Source organism: Macaca nemestrina, chromosome 15, assembly GCF_043159975.1.
Source record: "Macaca nemestrina isolate mMacNem1 chromosome 15, mMacNem.hap1, whole genome shotgun sequence".
Taxonomy (NCBI): Eukaryota; Metazoa; Chordata; class Mammalia; order Primates; family Cercopithecidae; genus Macaca; species Macaca nemestrina.
Window position 1 is genome coordinate 51,657,327 of NC_092139.1, and position 23,015 is coordinate 51,680,341.

At 42.7% G+C, this 23,015-nt stretch overlaps 1 protein-coding gene across 4 annotated transcripts; it reads left to right on the plus strand.

The window, feature by feature from the left end:
- On the plus strand, nt 1-21,872 carry LOC105486849 (mitochondrial genome maintenance exonuclease 1). Of its 4 annotated transcripts, none has more exons than XM_011749929.3 (6): nt 1-169; nt 830-1,407; nt 4,077-4,121; nt 7,055-7,274; nt 18,935-19,067; nt 20,700-21,872. In XM_011749929.3, the coding sequence occupies exons 2-6, from the start codon at nt 894-896 to the stop codon at nt 20,859-20,861; spliced, it is 1,074 nt and encodes a 357-aa protein (XP_011748231.2). In that variant the 5' UTR covers nt 1-169; nt 830-893; the 3' UTR covers nt 20,862-21,872. The 4 variants fall into 4 exon arrangements, with proteins under 4 accessions (XP_011748231.2, XP_011748232.2, XP_070935815.1 ...); XM_071079713.1 differs by lacking the exon at nt 1-169 and adding an exon at nt 180-659; XM_011749930.3 differs by lacking the exon at nt 4,077-4,121.
- Nucleotides 21,873-23,015: the final 1,143 nt, after the last annotated feature.

The window sequence follows — 23,015 nt, forward strand, 5'->3', positions numbered from 1 at the left end:
GGCCGAAGAGAGCCGCGGGAGGGGCGTGAGCGCCGCGAGGCATTCTGGACCTACTTTGCCTTAGGCTGTGCCTACCTAATTCGAAACCAAAGCGCGGGACGGATGAAAGTACGGGTCGCGAGAGGTTGTTCGCGCCTTCAGAGCTAAGCGAAGTGTGGTGGCTCCCAAGGTACCGACACTGGCCGTAGGCTGGGCTTCTATTTAAGTCCTCTTTTCTCTAATCCAGACTCCTGCCCCAAGGGCCACCGCCGTCCTGGCCCTGCCAGGGGTCCGTGCCCACGACGGAGAGGGAGGCGCCTTTTTGCGGTCACAATAATGGGACCTCAGCGCCGCCACCAGCTCTGACCGGCGAGCGACTGGACCCTCTAACCCGATTTCTACGTCTGTGCAACGGGTTCATTCTAGACCCACGGTAGAGGGTGTGAGGACCAAATGAGAAGTATCCATACAGAATACTTAGAGAGCCTGGTGTCTAGGAATCAGTAATTGTCTGTCACCTAGGACTGTGTGGCCGCCATGGGACGGGCTCCATCTTTGTGATTTTCCGTGTCTCGCACACGCCTCCCTGCCTGGGCGTCCCATTCCTGCATATTAGAGACGGGGGACGTCTTGCCCCAAGCTGTCTGCTAATTCGCATTTAATATGTGCCAGTCCTTCGGGTATTGAGAGTCTTAATTTATTTATAAATTTTTTTTTGGAGGCAGGGTCTCGCTCTGTCGACTTTCTTAAGAAAGAGCTCTGTCCAATCATGTCGAAAAAGTTCACAATTTTGATGTGCAATGTTATTCTGATGCAGCTTTCGCTTTGATGGTTGTGTTCTCTCTAATAGGAATACAAACATAAAGGGCCTCGACCGTTGCAAATAGACTAGAGAAAAGTGAAAACAAATCTGAATGAAGATGAAGTTATTTCAGACCATTTGCAGGCAGCTCAGGAGTTCAAAGGGATTTTCTGTGGAATCAGCTGCCCTTGTGGCTTTCTCTACTTCCTCTTACTCTTGTGGCCGGAAGAAAAAAGTGAACCCATATGAAGAAGTGGACCAAGAAAAATACTCTAATTTAGTTCAGTCTGTCTTGTCATCCAGAGGCGTCGCCCACACCCCAGGATCGGTGGAGGAAGATGCTTTACTCTGTGGACCTGTGAGCAAGCATAAGCCGCCAAAGCAAGGTGAGGACCGACGAGTGCCACAAAACTGGTTTCCTATCTTCAATCCAGAGAGAAGTGATAAACCAAATGCAAGTGATCCTTCAGTTCCTTTGAAAATCCCCTTGCAAAGGAATGTGATACCAAGTGTGACCCGAGTGCTTCAGCAGACCATGACAAAACAACAGGTTTTCTGGTTGGAGAGGTGGAAACAGCGGATGATTCTGGAACTGGGAGAAGATGGCTTTAAAGAATATAATTCAAGTAATTATCTCAATTCTGGTTCTGTATGTTTGCTATGTTTTCTAGACTAGAGAGCAACGGTGTCAAAAGAATGAGGTTTTGTTTTGTTTTTTTGACTTAATAGCAAGGAACTCCCTTCAGATAGTAATTAACATTAAATAGCACTTTATGTGTATTAACTCACTTGATCCTCATGATAGTCCTGTGAAGTATAGATACTGTTACCTACATTTTACAGATGAAACTAAAATAGATCAAATAATTTGACTAAATAATACATAAAATTCACTTGTTTTATGAGCTACCAACAATATTAGAATTGCTTGTTTTCCTTGATTATGGAAAAAAGTCACCTGGTAACAGAATTCTAGTTGTTTGCTAGATATGCTGTTTAGAATCTAGTAAATACCCATTGCCCTACTTATTAGCGTCAACTGACTCGTAAATTTAAAGACCCTGGAGCAGACCAGAACACATGACCTATATTTAGACCTTGGTAAACTGAGATAATCAGAGGTTCTTCATAAGGATCTGAGAATAAATACACTTTAAACTTCAACTTCTAATTTACTAACTTGGACAAGTGAGGAGAATAGGTTCCTTAAACTTAATATTCCATTCAAAAACACCATTGGCATCGGTGAATTAGCTGGTCCCGTAAATTATATAGGGGTCTTTTGTTAAAGGAAAGTTTTACATCAATCATTCCTTTACCCAAGCTTCCCAAAGTGCAGTACATGTACTCTTAGTGGTACACAGACTCTTTTATTTTTATTTTAAGAATAGTGTACTGACCTTTGGCTTAATAGAAGCCTGGGCTTCTATTTAAGTCGTCTTTTCCCTAATCCAGACTCTTAAAACTGTGTAACACATTAAACATGTCACACGTTCTAAAAAAAAATACTAAGTATATACAAGTGGTACTGGATATAGCAGAAATGGTCAAGGCCTTAGCTCCTTATAACATTCCTCAGCTGTGTGGGGCAAGGATTATATATGCAAGAGCTAACTGCCTTCCTAAGATAGTTAATTAGTAGCAACCACCAAACTATTGTCTGCTTTCCAAGCAAGCAACATAAAAATCTTTTAATGGCATCCTATAGTTTTGTATTTGTACCACTAAAATTTAGAATTGATAGTTTCCTCATGAGAAGTTATTTTCCTTAAACCAGGAATGTCACAGCTGAAATTACTGATAAGAAATGTATTATTAAAAGGCAGAAGAAACCTGCTGGAACACGTGGGACCCTAGGGCCTGTAGCTCTTGGCACGAAGTAAGGAAGTGCACCAGAGAGGAATTTCTGTTTGGAATGTGAATAAGCCCCAATAGCCCAGGCAGAGAGAAGACTGGTTGTATTTTTTCATAGAGTCAGCTTTGTTGATCTAGATTAGCACTCAGCTGTGTTTCTCAGTTAACTCAGTAGCAACCTTAAGAAATGAGCAGAATCCGGGCGGGCGGGCGAGGTGGCCGGGCGAGGTGGCTCAAGCCTGTAATCCCAGCACTTTGGGAGGCCGAGACGGGCGGATCACGAGGTCAGGAGATCGAGACCATCCTGGCTAACACGGTGAAACCCCGTCTCTACTAAAAAATACAAAAAACTAGCCGGGCGAGGTGGCGGGCGCCTGTAGTCCCAGCTACTCGGGAGGCTGAGGCAAGAGAATGGCATAAACCCGGGAGGCGGAGCTTGCAGTGAGCTGAGATCTGGCCACTGCACTCCAGCCTGGGCAACAGAGCGAGACTCCGTCTCAAAAAAAAAAAAAAAATGAGCGGAATCGCTTCCCCCCACTGACCCGGCCTGGACTTGACCTACCGGACCCAAGTGATTCTCCCATCTCAGCCTGCTGAGTGCACAGGCGTGCACCACCATGCCTGGCTAATTTTTTTATTTTTTGTAGAGACTAGGGTCTCCCTATGTTGCCCAGGCTGGTCTCCAACTCCTGTCTTCAAACGGTGCTCCCACCTTGGCCTCCCAAAGTATTGGGATTACAGGTGTGACCCACTGCGCCCAGGCGGAATCACTCTTTTTAAGAAAATAAGTATTAGTAAGCAACGGGTTCTGAAATAAATAAGGGGACAATTAGTGTCATGGTAAATAAAAGAAAAAGGGCTCACTAAGTTGATTAGTGGGTCTGGAGGATATTGGATCCCAAACCCAAGAAGGTGGCACCCAAGAAGAATTACATTTTAAAAATTATAAAGATTTTTTTAATGAAAAATATTGGATCAATAAATTAATTTCTACCCAGTCTTCTGAAAGGTGAGAGCATAGAAATATGTGTCTGGCATTCTTCCAAATACTTGAGCAGTTTCCCAAGCGTCAGTTCACCTTTTGAAGACTGGCAGGGATGAGAAAGTCTGACTTACTCTGTTTTGTATTTTGTGTATAAATACACACAAAGAGCTGGGGTTTAGATTTTAATTCTTTTTTTTTTTTTTTTGGCTGTGCTGATTTAATCCTGAAGTATTAGCCATCCTGCCAGTTCCATCATGAGAATACTGGAGATGCATGGAGGTTTTTTTAGTGCACTTCATATATGAGGACTTGAAAGCATTTCACTTTTACTACTTTGAGTGAATAAGCCGACTTGATGCTACATGCAGTAAATATTCTTGAATCATTTTTTATTTTTATAAATTGAATCATGTTGAATGTTCTGAGCCTTAGTGTCTGAAGGATCCTGTGATCTAGGTTTTCATGTTTGTGATCATGTGTATGTGAAGAACCTAGCCAGGGGTAAGTTTGCAGCGAGAAATGTACGGTCTATTGGCATGGCATTTGCTAAGTTTTGTCCTTCCTGTTTTTAACATGTTTGTCTCCTGCTTCATTAACCTAGTGTGTAGATGAATGCTCCACTTCTTTTTCCTAGGCGTTAATTCCATCAGTCATAAATTTCTTGTAGGTCTTTCACATGTTAATAATTCCAACTGAGCCAAGTAAATTTGGAGTAGAATAACTTAATTCCTAAGTTGAATTTCATTTAACTCCCCAAATAATTTTTCAGAAGGGATTCCATTTTTTGCTAATGATAGAATTGACATTTCCAGCCGGGCGTGGTGGCTCACGCCTGTAATCCTAACACTTTGGGAGGCTCAGGTGGGCAGATCACTTGAGGTCAGGAGTTTGAAACCAGCCTGGTCAACATGGCAAAACCCCATCTCTACTAAAACTACAAAAAAAGTAGCCGGGCGCAGTGGCGATCACTTGTAATCCCAGGTACTTGGGAGGCTGAGGCAGGAGAATCGCTTGAACCTGGGAGGTGGAGATTGCAGTGAGCGGAGATCATACCACTGCACTCCAGCCTGGAAAAAAAAAAAAAAAAAGAATTGACTTTTCCATCTTTGTAAAAAATAGTTGAAGGCCGAGTGCGGTGGCTCATGCCTGTAATCCCAGCACTTTGGGAGACCAAGGTGGGAGGATTGTTTGAGGCCAGGTGTTCCAGACCAGACTAGGCAACAGAGAGAGATTGCTTCTCTACAAAAGAAATTTTTTTTTAATTAGCCAGGCGTGGTGGCACGTGCCTGTGCCAGGAGAATTGCTTAAGGCCAGGTGTTCGAGGTTACAGTGAGCTATGATGGAGTCAGTACACTCCAGCCTGGGTGACAAGTGAGACCGTCTCAAAAAAAAAAAAAGGAACTTAACAAAATATAAAGTTGTTTTCCTCCTTTTCTGTGGGTCTGTCTGCAAGCATGTTCCAAGCACGTGTATTTCCTGCTCTGTTTCTCTGTGTATCTAATTGGTGATTTCCAAGATTGCCCTCTTTGCTGTACTGTGTGGTAGATTGGAAAGAACACAGATTCTGGTGCCAGGCTGCCTGTCCAGCTTTTTGCTTTGGGACAAATTAACAGCACTGCCTAGTGGGACAGGGCCTCATTCATTAAAAAGCGGGTAACTTACAATTCTTATTTTGCTGGGTTGTTGGGTTTGAAAATTAAATAATGTTTTGAAAGCTCCAAGGCCATTGCTTAGCATAACAGTCCCCCCTCTTTATTTCTCTCCTCTTACTAAGAAACAAGTAAATATATAATATTTCTTGCATTTGTTGAATCTCTTTTGTGTTCCTTTTTTTTTTTTTTTTTTTTTTTTGAGATAGGGTCTTGCTCTGTCACCCAGTCTGGAGTGCAGTGGCGCGATCTTGGCTCACTGCAGCCTCCGCCACCTGGGTTCAAGCAATTCTGCTGCCTCAGCCTCCAGAGTAGCTGGGATTACAGGCATGTGCCACCACACCTGGCTAATTTTTGTATTTTGAGTAGAGTCTGGGTTTTACCATGTTGGCCAGGCTGGTCTTGAACTCCCGACCTCAGGTAATCCGCCTGCCTCGGCCGCCCAAAGTGCTGGGATTATAGGCGTGAACCACCATGCCCGGCCATGTTCCCTTTTTAAAAATGTGTGTAAGGAAGGGGCTTACTATGCAAGCACTTGGAGGCCAAGGAACACTGAAAATGAGGAGAGAGTTCAAAAATCAAGTTAGATCCTGGGATACGCCAACAAATCCGGACACTATAGTTCTTTTAGAGAAACCTGGGGACGAAAAGTAAGGCTTTTGACCTCAGAAAATGAACATACGGGAAAAATAATGTGTCCTAATGAAATTTCTCTAGTATTCACATGTTATAAAATGTTAGGAAGAGGGAAAATGTATCCTCCTACAAGCCATAAATCAGAATTCTAATAATCTAAAGCTAATTAGAAAAATATTACATGTTAAATATTAAATATTAGAAAAAATATATGAGGGGAAAAAAATTCAGGACACAGCTGAATTGTTCAGGCTGTTCCAGCACTAAAAAATACAGGAGAAGAATGTCACATATTTTCCTCTTCGTCCCCCTCCAGATTCCATAATATCGAATTCATTACTTTTCATTTGTGCATGCCTTATTTTCCATTCCTTATTTGTCACTAATCCTGTTAGTAAAAGGATTCCCCCACCTATGTTCATAATTAAGTTTTGTTCTAAAAAGAACTATAAACAGAAGCACCGTTCCTAGATTTCTAATTTTTTTTAATTTTGTCACAGCCAGTTATTATTAAATTGGATACTTAAACACATAGTACCATAAACTGGGTGTGGTCCTGTAGCCTCCAGATCTTCAGTTTTGACTTTGGCCCAATTCTCCTAGAAGAACTTAATTTTAATTTGTTTTATTGCCTAACAATCCTATTAATAATCCCGTTGGTTTCAAAGTGTATTCTTAGGTTTCACAAGAGGCTGAAATTTGGTCTTAGGGGTTGTCAGTTAAAAATAACTAATGTAATTTTTGGCCGGGTGCAGTGGCTCATGCCTGTAATCCCAGCACTTTGGGAGGCCAGGGCGAGCGGATCATGAGGTCAGGAGGTCGAGACCAGCCTCACCAACATAATGAAACTCTGTCTCTACTAAAAATACAAAAATTAGCCAGGCATGGTGGTGGGTGCCTATAATCCCAGTTACTCAGGAGGCTGAGGCAAGAGAATCCCTTGACCCCGGGAGGTGGAGGTTGCAGTGAGCCAACATCATTCCACTGCACTCCAGCCTGGGTGACAGAGGGAGACTCCATCTAAAAAAATACAAAAAGAAAAAAATGTAATTTTTAATTTTATGTTTCAGAGCCTTTTAGAGTACTAGTTTTTTAGTGTTAGCTTTGTTTGTGTTTTCTCCCTTCCCTTTCCCCTGATTTTCTTTTCAGACATCTTTTTACAAGGGAAACGGTTCCATGAAGCCTTGGAAAGCATACTTTCACCCCAGGAAACCTTAAAAGAGAGAGATGAAAATCTCCTCAAGTCTGGTTACATCGAAAGTGTCCAGCATATTCTGAAAGATGTCAGTGGAGTGCGAGCTCTTGAAAGTGCTGTTCAACATGAAACCTTAAACTATACAGGTCTGCTGGACTGTGTGGCTGAGTATCAGTAAGTATGAGATTGTTTCAATACAGCGTGGAGGTGAATTAATACAGGGTAGGGCAGATGGTGCCTGTCAAAATGTGTGCCTGTAGGTACTGTAGCCTCTGTCTGTTCAATGTCCAAACCTTTGTGCTAGGTAAAAGAATTGGGTGGGGCAGGTTTGAGAACAGGTACAAGGAGAAGAGCCATGTAACCTTTGTCATCCAGTACTCCAAAATCAAATTATTTGTTGGAGAAAGGTATACTCTTTGTTTGTTTTGTTTGAGATGGAGTGTCACTCTGTCACCCAGGCTGGAGTGCAGTGGCGCAATCTCGGCTCACTGCAACCTCTGCCTCCCAGGTTCAAGCAGTTCTCCTGCCTCAGCCTCCTGAGTAGCTGGGACTACAGGCATGCACCACTACACCTGGCTGATTTTTGTATTTTTAGTAGAGATGAGGTTTCACCGTGTTAGCCAGGCTGGTCTCGAACTCCCAACCTCAAGTGATCCACCCACCTTGGTTTTCCAAAGTGCTGGGATTACAGGAGTGAGCCACTGTGCCCGGCCAAGATTTTTCAATATCCCTAACATGACCTATTTGCCAGCCTGTCCTTCCCCTCCCCCAAACCAAGGTACCTGCCATAAGATGCGATTTCATTCCTGCATTTTCTTTCCTGTTTTCCTAAAGATCGCACCATGATCTGTTGGTTCTGAAAATCAACTCTCTTCCTGGCTTCCAGGCAGTGCTTGACATGGATCAGAGCTCTGAACTTACTAAATCTTCTTGTAGTTTTGTTGTTTTTGTTTGTTTGTTTTGAGACGGAGTTTTGCTCTTGTTGCCCAGGCTGGAGTGCAATGGTGTGATCTTAGCTCACTGCAATCTCCGCCTCCTGGGTTCAAGCTCTTATCTTGCCTCAGCCTCCCAAGTAGCTGGGATTACAGGCATGTGCCACCACACATGGCTAATTTTGTATTTTTAGTAGAGATGGGGTTTCTCCATGTTGGGCAGGTTGGTCTGGAACTCCTGACCTCAGGTGATCCGCCTGCCTCGGCCTCCCAAAGTGCTAGGATTACAGGCATGAGCCACCATGCCCGGTCCCCGTGGTTTTTATATCGTAGCTGTCTTAGCTGTCTTACTGTTTTACTTAGGTTCTTCAGAGTCCAAGTGTTAAAGGAAAGGGGTCCTGATCCAGAGCCCGATAGGGTTCTTAGATCTTGGGCAAGAAAGAATTTAGGGTGAGGCCAGGCATAGTGGCTCATGCCTGTAATCCCAGCACTTTGGGAGGCCGAGGCAGGCGGATCACCTGAGGTCAGGAGTTCCAGACCAACCTGCCCAACATGGAGAAACCCCATCTCTACTAAAAATACAAAATTTAGCCAGGCGCAGTGGTGTGCGCCTATAGTCCCAGCTACTCGGGAGGCTGAGGTAGGAGAATCACTTTAACCTGGGAGGCAGAGGTTGCAGTGAACCAAGATGGCACCACTGCACTCCGGCCTGGGCAACAGGCAAGACTCTGTCTCAAAAAAAAAAAAAAAAAAGAAGAAGAAGTAAAAGGATTCAGGATGAGTCTGCAGTGCAAAGTAAAAGCAGGTTATTAATAAAGTAAAATAGTGAAAGTATAACTACTCCATAGACAGAGCAGGGCATTCCTGAAAGTAAGAGGAGGAACACTTCCACCCTAAGTACAATGCTCATACATATAAGATAAAAAAAGATCTTGGGGAGATGTGCTCTACTGCAAGGGTTTATGATAAAGGATTAATTTTCTTAATTACTATATTTTGCAAGAATCAATATTATCTTTAAAGCAAAATTAGGAATGCCTTTGTTCTCCAGATACCAGGGTATCTGGATACTCCCAAGCCTGGGTCTGTTTAGTAAACATTATTAATTTGTTCCCTTAATCTTAAGCATCTAGAGGCTAGGAATGCCTGACTTTCTGGGAATGCAGCCCAGCAAGTCCCAGCCTCATTTTCCTAGCCCTCACTCAAGATGGAGGTACTCTAGTTCGAACACCTCTGACACCAAGGTGGCTACAACCTGCAGGTACCCCTACTCCAAATAAGGCAAGGGAGCAGTAAGAACAAGATAGAAAAATCTGTTCATGTAAACCTTGAAGCTCTAATTAAAATTTAAGTTTAAAAACTTGTCCAATCCACAGCCCAACACAAATTCGTAAACTTTCTTAAAACATTATGAGATTTTTTTTTTTTTGGTTATTTATTTACAGTTCATCAGCTATTGTATGGCCCAAGGCAATTCTTCCAATGTGGGCCGGGAAGCCAAAAGAGTGGACACCCTTGATAGTCTGAAAACTGTTTAGACCACCTAATGTTTTTATTTTTTATTTATTTATTTATTTTTGAGACAGAGTTTCACTCTTGTTGCCCAGGCTGGAGTGCAATGGCACCATCTCGGCTCACTGCAACCTCCGCCTCCTGGGTTCAAGCGATTTTCCTACCTCAGCCTCCTGAGTAGCTGGGATTACAGGTGCACGCCACCACACCTGGCTAATTTTTGTGTTATTAGTAGAGATGGGGTTTCATCATGTTGGCCAGGCTGGTCTTGAACTCTTGACCTCAGATGATCCACCCACCTCAGCCTCCCAAAGTGCTGGGATTATAGGCGTGAGCCACTGCGCCTGGCCTAGACCACCTATAGCACAACTGCGTCATATCTGAGAAGAGCCCTGTGTACCAAGAGATTTAATTGACTATTTTTGGCTGCCCTTTAGATAAACTAAGGAAGCCATACAGTCACCTCCACCCAAGGCCTACAAGAAGTTCCTGACACCCAATGCTTATCATAGAGATGATAAAATATGTCCATAGCACTGTTTGTTTTTTGCTTTTTAAGTCAGCTTCAATATTGGTAATATGAACATATTTGAAACTTAAGGTTTTTTGTTATTGTTTTTTGTTTTGTTTTGTTTTTGAGACAAGAGTCTTGCTCTGTCACCCAGGCTGGAGTGTAGTGGTGCAATCTCAGTTCACTGCAACCTCCGCCTCCTGGGTTCAAGCAGTTCCCCTGTGTCAGCCTCCCCAGGTGGCTGGGACTACAAGCACCCACCACCACGCCTGGCTAATTTTTTGTGTTTTTAGTAGAGATGGGGTTTCGACATGTTGGCCAGGCTGGTCTCGAACTCCGGGCCTTGAGTGATCCACCCGCCTCCGCCTCCCAAAGTGCTGGGATTACAAGTTTGAGCCACTTCACCTGGCCTAGAATTTTTTTTTTTTTTTTTAAAGACAGGATTTTGCTCAGCTGTCCAGGCCGGAGTGCAGTGGTGTGATCTCGGCTCACTGCAACATCCATCTGCCAGGCCCAAGCAATCCTCCCACCTTAGCCTCCTGAGTAGTTGGGACCACAGGTGTGAACAACCACGCCCAGCTAATTTTTTTGTATGTTTTGTAGAGATGGGGTTTTGCCGTGTTGCTCAGGCTGGTCTAGAATTCCTGAACTCAAGCAAGCCGCCTGTCTCCGTCTTCCAAAGTGCTGGGATTTACAGGTGTGATTCACCGCGCCCAGCTAAGAATTTTTTATTTTATTTTATTTTATTTTTTTGAGACAGGGTCTCACTCTGTCACCCGTGCTGGAGTGCAGTGATGCATTCAGGGCTCACTGCAGCCTCTAACTCCCCAGGCTGAGGCTGTCCTTCCACCTCAGCTTCCCAAGTAGCTGGGACTACAGGGATGCACCCCCACACCGAGCTACTTTTTCTATTTTTTGTAGATGTGGGGTCTCACCATTTTGCTCAGGCTGGTCTTGAACTCCTGGGCTCAACTGATCTGCCGCCTCAGCCTCTCAAAGTGTTGGAATTACAAACGTGAGCCACCACGCCTGCCCGGTTTTGTTTGTTTTTGAGAAGGAGTTTTGCTGTTGTCGCCCACGCTGGAGTACAGTGGCGAGATCTTGGCTCACTACAACCTCTGCTTCCTGGGTTCAAGTGATTCTCCTGCCTCAGCCTCCCTAGTAGATGGGATTATAGGCGCCTGCTATCATACCCAGCTCTTTTTTGTGTTTTTCATAGAGATGGGGTTTTACCATGTTGACCAGGCTGGAGCTCCTGACCTCAGGTGATCTGCCTGCCTCGGCCTCCCAAAGTGCTGGGATTATAGGTGTGAGCCACTGTACCCAGCCCTGCTGAATTTTTAATGAGTAATATGCTATCAAGAGTAACTCCCTACACCCACTCTGTATTAAACCTCTGTTTAAAAAGTTCCTGTGTTCCTGAGATATTTTATAATCATATGTACAATCATTTGTCTCCACACTCATTTTTTAACACAACATGCTATACCCTGCTTTTTCCACTTAAAAAATTATTTTTTAAAAATCTTAGAGATCTTTTCTTATAGATCTGTAACATTCTTTTCTCATATAATAATTTTCCACCACCCACAATTAACAGTTAACACTGTTGCATTTGCTTACAACTTTTTTTTTTCCTATCCCTGGGAGATCTTTTTTTTAAAGAAATGTAGCATTACAGATTAACCCCAAATTCTGTTGAACCACCCATGGCCAAAGGTGATTGCCATTTTAAATTTGGCACTATCTTCTTCTGGTTTACCTCCTACGCTCTTTTTTGTTTTTTTTCTTTTTTTAATGACCAATGATCCGTGACATAGCATCAGGAGAACCTAAGAATATGTGCTTTCTACACTCTTAGCACACAATGCTATGTATAATACCCATGCATAGGCAGCCCTTATGTATGATTTCTTGCAGAACTGTGAGAGTCACAATATACAGACATCTCTAGATACACAGTATCACAAAGCTAGTAAGATATTGGGCTCAGGAGCCAGCTGCTTGAGTTTGGATTCTGGCTTGGCTTTTCATCTCAACCTTAGATTGGTTACTTAGTCGCTCTCTGTATGAATTTTTTCATCTTTAAGATAAGACAAATGGTAGTACCTACACCTCATAGGGTTGTTATAAAGATAAAATGAGATATTCCCTGAACAGTGCTTAATGCATACTATATATTCAGTAGATGTTGGCATTATTATTTTGATCTACTTCTTTTTTCTTTTTTTAATTTTTTATGGAAATAAGTCTTGCTGAGTTGCCCAGACTAATCTAGAACTGGGAAGGAAGTGTGATCCTCCCACCTCAGCCTCCCAAAGTGCTGGGATTACAGGCGTGAACCACCTTGCCCAATCTACTACTGTGTGTGTGTGTGTGTGTGTGTGTGTGTGTGTGTGTGTGTGTGTGTGTGTCAGAGTCTTGCTTGCCCAGGCTGGAGTGCAGTGGCACAATCTGGACTCACTATAACCTCTGCTTCCTGGGTTCCAGCAGTTCTCCTGCCTCGGCCTCCTGAGTAGCTGGGATTACAGGTGCCCGGCTAATTTTTTTTGCCTTTTTAATAGAGGTGGGGTTTTGCCATGTTGGCCAGGCTGGTTTTGAACTCCTGACCTCAGGTGATTCACCCATCTCAGCCTCCCAAAGGGCTGGGATTACAGACTTGAGCCACCACACCTGGCCCTACTTCTCTCTTAACTCGTGTTTTATATACTTTTGTATGAATGAGCCTTATCCATTTCCCTATTGGGAGCATTCCGGTTATTTCAAGTCTTCCATAATTACAAACAGTGCTGCAGCGAATGTGCCTCTCTGTATATTACAGAACTGTTCTAGGCAGATGCACAGATTCATTTGTTTGTTTTGTTTGTTTTTTTTCTTGAGATGGAGTTTCGCCCTTGTTGCCCATGCTGGAGTGTAATGGTGCGGGCCACTGCAACTTTCACCTCCTGGGTTCAAGCGATCCTCCTGCCTTGTACTCCTAAGTAGCTGGGATTACAGGCATGCGCCACCATGCCCAGCTAATTTTTTATTTTTAGTGGAGACAGGGTTTCACCACGTTGGCCAGACTGGTCTCGAACTCCTGACCTCAGGTGATCCACCCACCTCAGCCTCCCAAAGTGCTGGGATTACAGGTGTGAGCCCCCACACCTGGCCTGTTTGTTTTAGACGTGTGATACATGCAGTTACAATACATTTAGTTGGTCTGAAGTAGACCTGGACATGACTACTTCTTAAATCTCCCAGGCACTTGTCACTTCACTTGTACCCAGGATATCAAGCCATTGCTATCCTATACTTTCTTTAGGAAAGTTGCTGGGTCAAGGGTATGCATTTTAAATTACCAAGAATGTGAGTGAATACATTTAACAATACAGTGTTAGTAATTTTGATAACATTGTGTTTTTAATTTGCATTTTACATAATTGAGACTGAGCATCTTTTCATTTAAGAGCTATTTGTGAACTGTTAACTGCGCTTTTAATTTGGGTTTATGCTATGATGTTAAAAAATGTTTTTGACAATTAATAATTGTATATATTTGTGGGCTACAATATATTTTGATATATGTATACCTAATGGAAAGATTAAATAAGCTAATTATATCCATCACTTCACCTGTTTATCATTTTGTGGTGGTGAGAACCTTTAAAATCTACTCTTTTAGCAACTTTTAAATATACAATATGTTATTAACTGTGGTCACCATGCTGTGCAACAGATCACTAAAATTTATTCTTCTAACCTAACTGAAACCTCATACCCGTGGATCAGCATCTTCCCTTTCCCCTTCCCCACTCCTCATCCCTATCCTGTTTTAATCACCATTCTACTCTCTCTATTTCCGAGTTCGACTTTTTTAGATTTCACATATAAATGAAATCATGCCGTATTTGTTTTTTTGTGCCTGGCTTATTTCACTCAGCAAAATGTTCACCATGTTCACCCATGTCACAAATGACAGAATTTCCTTCTTTTTAAAGGCTGTGTAGTATTCTAGTGCGTGTGTGTGTAAAGAAAATGTGGAGAGAGATACATATATTTGAATGTGTGTGTATATATATATGCACATCTCCACATTTTCTTGATCCATTTATCCATAGATGGACACTTAGGTTGTTTCCACATCTTGGTGGTTGTGAATAATGCTGCAGTGAAACTGGGATTGCAGGTGTCTCTTCAACATACTGATTTTAATTCCTTTGACTACATACCCAAAAGTAGGATTCCTGGATCATATAGTCATTCTGGTTTTAGTTTTTAGATGTTTTAGTTTTCTGAGGAACCTCCATGATGTTTTCTCAAATGGCTATACTAATTTACATGCCCACCAACGGTTTACCAGGGTTCTCTTTTCTGCAGTCCTCACCAGCACTTCCCTTTTGTCTTTTTGATAATAGCCATTCTAACAGGCATGAGATAATAATAGCTCAGTGTAATTTTGATTTACCTTTCACTAATGATTAGAGAGTTTGAGCTTTTTTTCATGTATCTGTTGGCCATTCATGTCTTCTTTTAAGAAATACTCATTGAGCTCCTTTGCCCATTTTTTAATCAAGTTACTTGTTTTGTTAGTGTTTAGTTGAGTTCCTTATGTATTTTGGATGTTATCCCCTTATGAGATATGTGGTTTGCAAATATTTTCTCCCATCCCAGTGAGTTGTATCTTCACTCTGTTAATTGTTTCCTTTGTTATGCAGAAGTTTTTTAATTGGATGCATTTGTCTGGTTTTGCTTTTGTTACCTGTGCTTTTGGGCTTCTGTCCGAGAAATCATGGCTCAGATCAGTGTCGGGGAGCTTTTCTCCTGTTTTTTCCTAGCAGTTTTACAGTTTCAGGTCTTAAATTTTAAGTTGATTTTTGTATGTGGTATGAGATAGGGTACAATTTCATTCTTATGCAAGTCGATACCCAGTTTTCCTAACACAATTGGCAAGACATTTCCCATCGTTTGTTCTTGGTACCTTTATTGAAAATCGATTGACTGTAAGTTCATGGTTTTATTTCTGGGCTATCTGTCCTGTTCCATTGGTTTAAGGTGTCTGTTTTTATGCCATTATCATGCTGTTGTTTGATTACAACAGCTTTACCTTATACAGCCATGTTCCATATAACAATATCTCAGTCAACAACAGACTGCATGTAAACAGTGGTCCCATAAGATTATAATGGAGCTGAAAAACTCCTATCATCTACTGATGTTATGTTCTAGTGCAGCATACTACTCGTGTTCATGGTTATGCTGGTGTAAACAAACCGACTATTCAGTCATATCAAAACAGCACATACCATTATGTACACTACAGTATATATTTGATAATGGTAATAAACAACTATTACTGGCTTATGTGTTTACTATGATTCTGACCCTGTATAGGCCTAGGCTAACGTGTATGTTTGTGTCTTAGTTTTTAACAAAGGTTTAAAAAGTAAAAAATAATTTTAATAATAGAAAAAGCATGTAGAATAAAGATATAAAGAAAGAGGCTGGGGCATGGTGGCTCTCACCTGTAATCCCAGCACTTTGGGAAACCAAGACAGGTGGACCACTTGAGGTCAGGAGTTTGAGAACAGCTGAGGCAACATGGTGAAACTCCGTCTTTGCTAAAAATGCAAAAAATTACCCAGGCATGGTGGCACATGCCTGTAATCCCAGCTAGTCAGGAGGCTGAGGTAGGAAGATTGCTTGAACCCAAGAAGTGGGGGTTGCAGTGAGCCAAGGTTGCGCCCCTGCACTCTAGCCTGGGTGACAGAGCAAGACTTTGTCTCAAAAAAAAAGAAAAGGAAAATATTTCTGTATAGTTGTACGATGTGTTTGTTTTAAGATAAGTATTATTACAAGCATCAATAAATTAAATAAGTGACCGGGCGTGGTGGCTCATGCCTGTAATCCCAGCACTTTGGGAGGCCGAGGTGGGTGGATCACCTGAGGTCAGGGGTTTGAAACCAGCCTGGCCAACATGGCGAAACCCCATCTCTGCTAAAAATACAAAATTAGCCAGGCGTGGTGGTGCATGCCTGTAATCCCAGCTGTTTGGGAAGCTGAGGCAGGAGAATCGCTTAAACCTGGGAGGCGGAGGTTGCAGTGAGCCAAAATCACACCGTCGCACTCCAGCCTGGGCAACAAGAGCAAAACGCCATTTCAAAAAATTAATTAAAGAAGTTTATACAGTAAAAAAGTTACAGTAAGCTAAAGTTAATTTATTATTGAAGAAAAATGTTTTTTATAAATTTAGTGTAGTGTAAGTGTACAGTGTTTATAAAAGTCTACGGTAGTATACAGTAATGTCCCACCTAGGCCCTCACATGCAGTCACCACTCACTCACGCACTCACTCAATCACCCAGAGCAACTTCTAGTCCTACAGGCTGCATTCATGGTAGGTGCCCTATACAAGTGTACCATTTTTTATCTTTTATACCATATTTTTGCTGTACCTTTTCTATGTTTAGATGTGTTTAGATGCACTAATGCTTACCATTGTGTTACATTTGCCAGCAGTATTCAGTATGGTAACATGCTGTACAGGTTTGTAGCCGAGGAGCAAAGGTCTGGGTGTGTAGTAGGCAATCCTCCGTAGGTTTGTGTAACATACTGTGTTTGCACAATGACAAAATCGCCTAACCACGCATTTCTCAGGACATATCCCCGTCATTAAGCTACATGTGACTGTACTTTGAAATCAGGGAATGTGATGCCTGTGACTTTGTTCTTTTTACTCAAGATTGCTTTGGCTCTTCGGAGTCTTCTGTGGTTCCATGTGAATTTTAGGATTTTTTTTTTTCTATTTCTGTGAAAAATGATGTTGGAATTTTTTTTTTTTTTCTTCTTTTTGAGATGGAGTTTCACCCTTGTCGCCCAGGCTGCAGTGCAATGGTGCAGTCTCAGCTCACTGCAACCTCCACCTCCCAGGTTCAAGCAGTTCTCCTGCCTCAGCCTCCCGAATAGCTGGGATTACAGGTGTACACCACCACGCCTGGCTAATTTTTGTATTTTTAGTAGAGACGGGGTTTCACCATGTTGGCCAGACTGGTCTAGAACTCCTGACCTCGGGTGATCTGCCCACCTTGGCCTCCCAAAGTGCTGGAATTACAGGTGTAAACCACCATGCTTGGCAGAATTTATTTATTTATTTGTTTGTTTATTTTTATTTTATTTTATTTTTTGAGACAGGGTCTGGCTTTGTTACCCAGGCTGTTGTACAGTGGTGCAATCTCGGCTCACTGCAAACTCCATCTCACAGGCTCAGCCTCCTGAGTAGCCAGGACAGCAGGCTCCAGCCACAACACCTGGCTGATTTTTTGGTATTTTTCGTAGAGACAGGGTTTCACTATGTTGCCCACGCTGGTCTCGGGCTCCTGAGCTCAAGCAATCCGCCTGCTTCGGCCGCCCAAAGTGTTGGGGATTACAGGTGTGAGCTACCACACCTGGCCTGCCATTGCAGTTTTGATAAAGATTGCATTGAACCTATAGATTGCTTTGGATAGTATGGACATTTTAACAATATTAATTCTTCCAGTCCAAAAACAGAGGATATCTTACCATTTATTTGTATCATTTTCAGTTTCTTTGATCAATATTTTATAGTTTTCAGAATGCTATTAGGGTGTTTTGTTTTGTTTTTTCATTTATTAAGTTCTACAATTACAGTACATTGCTACAAACAGTGGTCTGTGCAGAAATATAGCATGGTGGCTCACACCTGTAATCCCAGCAGTTTGGGAGGCCAAGGTGGGTGGATCACTTGAGGTCAGGAGTTGAAACCAGCCCGGACAACATGACGAAACCCCATCTCTACTAAAAATACAAAAATTAGCTGGGCGAGGTGGCACACACATGTAATGCCAGCTACTCAGAAGGCTGAGGCAGAAGAATCGCTTGAACCCAGGAAGCAGAGGTTGCAGTAAGCCGAGATTATGCCACTGCACTCCAGCCTGGGCGACAGAGTGAGACTCCATCTAAAAAAAAAAAAAAAAAGAACCAGGAATGTCAGCCTTCTAGAATTACTGGGGCCCTTTCCTCAATTACATAGATTGTCAAACTTGGCAATATTACAAAACCATTATAAAGACAATAAAATTATCTGTAAGCCTGCACTGTCCAGTAGAGTAGCCACTAACCCTATAGCTATTGAGCATTTGAATGTGGTCAGGCCAAACTAAGGTGTGCTGTGACAGTATACAAACTAGATTTCAATGACTCTGTACACAAAAGAATGTAAAATATCCCATTAGTCATTTGTTGATTACATGTTGAAATGATATTTTGGATATGTTGGGTAAGTAAAATATTAAAATTTCAGCTGCATATTTTTTTTTTCCGACGTGGCTACTAGAAAGTTTAAAATGACACACGACTCACATTTTATTTATTTTAGCCAGTGCTGCTCTAGACTGAGTTTGCATGAGGTGTAACTCTGTCTAGAGCTATAGTGACATGTAAGTAATGTATATGCTTTGTACAAAATCTCCCTATAAACTGCTCATTTTGAAATTGAAGTCATGAAAGACAGATTGAACCGATAGAGTCCTTTGAGAGTCACCAGTTATTGGCAAGTATAAACCCCACCAGGATAGGGGATGGAGGGAGGAATCCACTGGTTATCTGATGCAAAAAAAAAGGAAAAAAAAGAAAAAGTGGTGGGGTGCGCTTATAGTCCCAGCTACTTGGGAGGCTGAGGTGGGAGGATCACTTGAGCCCAGGAGTATGAGTCTAGCCTGGCAACATATGAAACCCCATCTCTTTTTTAAAAAAGGAAAAAAATGGTGAATAGGAGCCATGGTCATTGGGTGACAACAAACTATACGTAAGAGGAGGGTTAACCTAGTAGAGATTTTCAGTGTGATCTATTACTTACAAAGTCTTCCTGTGGTTTCTCTTTAGGGGCAAGCTGTGTGTGATTGATTGGAAGACATCAGAGAAACCAAAGCCTTTTATTCAAAGTACATTTGACAACCCACTGCAAGTTGTGGCATACATGGGTGCCATGAACCACGACACCAATTACAGTTTTCAGGTCAGGACACCGAGCCTCTACTTAAAGCTTTGCTCAGTGCTTACTTAAAACTGTAACTCCAGGCCGGGCACGGTGGCTCTGTAATCCCAGCAGTTTGGGAGGCTAAGGCAGGTGGATCACTTGAGGTCAGGAGTTCGAGACCAGCCTGGCCAATATGGTGAAACCCCCGTCTCTACCAAAAATACAAAAACTAGCTGGGCATGGTGGCTCATGCCTGTAATCCCAGCTACTCTGGTAGCTGAGGCAGGAGAATTGCTTGAACCCGGGAGGTGAGGTTGCAGTGAGCCAAGATTGCACCACTGCACTCCAGCCTTAGCAAGAGAATGAGACTCTATCTCAAATCCGTCTCAAAAAAAAAAAACTTCTTGGTCAGAGGGGTAGGAGGAGAAAAACTGTTTTAAAAAAAAAAAAAAAGTTAAAAAATAGAACTCCTTGAGGTTTTCACTCTTTTTTTTTTTAATCTCTTTTTATCCCACCACTTAATCTCTTCCTTGTTCCTCTCCCACTTAAAAAAGCACTTTTTGGCTGGGCACAGTGGCTCACACACTTTGGGAGGCCGAGGCAGGCAGATTGCTTGAGCTCAGGAGTTCAAGTCCAGCCTGGGCAACATAGTGAAACCCCATATCTACAAAAGAATACAAAAATTAGCTGGACGTGGTGGCGCGCACCTATGGTGCCAGCTACTTGGGAGGCTGAGGTGGGAGGATTGCTTGAGCCCAGGAAGTAGAGGTTCCAGTGAACTGAGATCATACCACTGCACTCCAGCCTGGCCAACAGAGTAAAACCCTGTCTCAAAAATAAATAAATAGGCCGGGTGTGGTGGCTCAAGCCTATAATCCCAGCACTTTGGGAGGCCGAGGTGGGCAGATCACCTGAGGTCAGGAGTTCAACACCAGCCTGGCTGACATGGCGACACCCTATCTCTACTAAAAATACAAAAATTAGCTGGGCGTTTTGGTGTGTGTCTCTAGTCCCAGCTACTTGGGAGGCTGAGGCAGGAGAATTGCTTGAACCCAGGAGGTGGAGGTTGCGGTGAGCCAAGGTTGTGCCACTGCACTCTAGCCTGGGCAACAGAGCAAGACTGTCTCTAAATAAATAAACAGCACTTTTTGGCTGGGTGTGGTGACTCATGCCTGTAATCACAGCACTTTGAAGGAGGCCGAGGTGGGCAGATTGCTTGAGCCCAGGAGTTCAAGACCAGCCTGGGCAACGTGACAAAACCCCATCACTACTAAAAACAAGAAAAATCAGCCTTAAATGATGCCTGCCTCAGCTCTGAGAGTGCGGTGAGCCAAGATTGTGCCACTGAACTCCACCCTGGATGATGGGAGTGGGATCTTGTCTCAAAGAAAGAAAAAAACAGCACTTTTCCACCCTCTTGGGCCTTTTTTTTTTTTTTTTTTTTTTTTTTTTAGTGGCTCTGTAATGATCACAGTCCAGTCTTTAATGTTTTATCTGTCATCTTTTTGTTCTTGTGTCCTGGTGCAGCCTTTGATCAACCCACTTTAGAAACTGAGTTAGGAGATATCCTGTAGATTGTTTTATACTGAGTTTGCCCTGGAGTAAGAAGGAAATGAACCTAAACTCTGGACTACTGTAGTGAAACCAGAATTGCCCTGTGTTTCTTCCTAGGTTCAGTGTGGCTTAATTGTGGTGGCCTACAAAGACGGATCACCTGCCCACCCACATTTCATGGATGCAGAGCTCTGTTCCCAGTACTGGGCCAAGTGGCTTCTTCGACTAGGAGAATATACGGAAAAGAAAAAGAACCAGAATATTCAGAAACCAGAATAGGGAACAGGACGCTATTTGGGAACATTCAGCACCTTCTCACAGTTTGGGAACATATATTGCTGTTTATTCCAGTGTAAAAATGAGGTGCCACTGGATCTGAGTGCTACATGAACACAAGTAGAAGTATTAATGTGTTGAAATGTGTTGTTACCAGAAAGACTGAAAAGCCCCAAAGTCTAGATGTAGAGAGCTAGGCTTCGGCATGCGAAATCCCAGCTCTGCTACCTCTTATTTACCTGAAAGCAGGACACGCAGGATGGGCAGTCACGCTGGTGACTCTTGGACTCCCTTGAGGGACCTTTTTTTGGGGGGGAATCCCAGGCAGGATGCCCAGTCTTTGAGCTGAGATTGGAAGGCAGTGAGGCTCAGGGTGCCAAGATTTCCCCAGGGTTCACCCAGAGGGGAAGGGGCTACACACCCCCAGCTGTGTGCAGGGAGGACACATCAGCCCACTACCACTGCCAACACCAATGCCTAAAACTTGTTTCATACATTGGGGTTTTCTATATATTTCAGTTGGGAAAAGCTTACATTTAACCTTTTAAAAAAATAAATACGTGATTAGCCTCAACTAAACATTGCCAACTATAAAGACAGAGTATATTCACTATGTCGCTGGCAATATGCTGTTGCATAACACCAAATAACCCCCAGAAGTAGCCAGAGGTCAGTTTGAACATCACAATTGTAAGTGTTTTAGTAGCTATTTCTGGCGTGAGTCAAGGGATCATGTAGATAGAGTCAATTATTGTTTGTGGAGTTTTTCAGCTATAGGGGAGGGGAACTATTAAAATCCATTTGTTTCTATTCAATAGGTAATAAAAATTATTAGTTGTCACTGGGTTTGGGAAACTTAAATGCCCATTACAGCCCTGGGGAAGGGTTTTCTGTCTTATGGAGTGAGTCTTAGCATTTAAGTTATAGTTGCTGCCTTAAAATAGTAGCCTGCTACAATGACTTCTTTGGGTAGCCATTTTCGTAAGAAATAAAATACAAGATATGAGTAATGAAGCTTTGGTTTTGTTTACTTTGTGTGTTTATAGGATAATTTTATAAACCTGGAAATCGTTTGCACTCTGTTTATAATTCAGAGGTTTACCACCAGCCCAATAACTTGGTGAGAGTTCTATGTAAATGCATAAAAGAAAGCGTCCTCACTAAGCCCTCAGCCATGGTCACCTGGCAAGGAAAGCAAGATTCGGGTAGGAGACAGGAGGATCAAGGGGGACCGGGGACCTTTGTATTATCTCTATACACTTCTGCATTCATGTGGGTTTTTCTCAAGCTGCAGATACATATTTCTGTAGCCTGTAATTTCCAGTCAAAAATGAAGTGAGGTAATTAAAAGTTGTACTAGCAGAGTTTGCCACTCTGCTCTAATAAGCCTCAACCTAGAATTTAGGAGGCTAGACCTAGCAAAATTTCTTTTTCTTTTCTTTTCATTTCTTTTTTTTTTTTTTTTTTTTTTTTTTGAGACAGTCTGGCTCTGTCAGCCAGGCTGGAGTGCAGTGGGCTCACTGCAGCCTCCACCTCCCAGGCTCAATCAATTCTCCTGCCTCAGCTTCCCAAGTAGCTGGGATTACAGGTGTGCACCACCATGCCCTCCTAATTTTTGTATTTTTAGTAAAGACGGTTTTGTCATGTTGACCAGGCTAGTCTCGAACTCCTGACCCAGGTGATCCGCCTGCCTCGGCCTCCCAAAGTGCTGGGATTACAGGCGCGAGTCACTGACCAGCTGCAAAATTTCATTTTAATACAGGTGTTGTGTTGTGTAAATAGAAATTTGCCTCAGACCTGTCACTTTGTACCACGAGTCTCCCAAGATAATGGTGGCCTGAAAAGTTCTATGAGGGAGCCCCTCAGAAGAGTGACCAGGAGGATGTGCTTGGTATACGAACAGAGAAGATAAATCCCTGGGCAGGTTTTCTTGAGCTCAAGGCCTCCCCAGTTTCTCCTGACAATTGTGATACTCCTCGGGGGTCACATCTCCTGAGATGCTAACGTCAATGGAAAAAAATTATTACTACGAAAGCATAGGATGAGAAAGTCAAATTTGAGTTTCTAAATGAGTCGTGGTTTTTCAAGAATTAACATGTATGAGGCCAGGCGCCGTGGCTTATGCCTGTAATCTCAGCACTTTGGGAGGCCGAGGCG

Bases quoted from the DNA above. Each gene is read 5' to 3' on its own strand.
- LOC105486849 (XM_011749929.3), top strand. From the start codon at position 894: ATGAAGATGAAGTTATTTCAGACCATTTGCAGGCAGCTCAGGAGTTCA. The intron at 7,275-18,934 runs GTAAGTATGAGA...GTTTCTCTTTAG, and splicing joins GACTGTGTGGCTGAGTATCA to GGGCAAGCTGTGTGTGATTG. The intron at 19,068-20,699 runs GTCAGGACACCG...GTTTCTTCCTAG, and splicing joins ACACCAATTACAGTTTTCAG to GTTCAGTGTGGCTTAATTGT.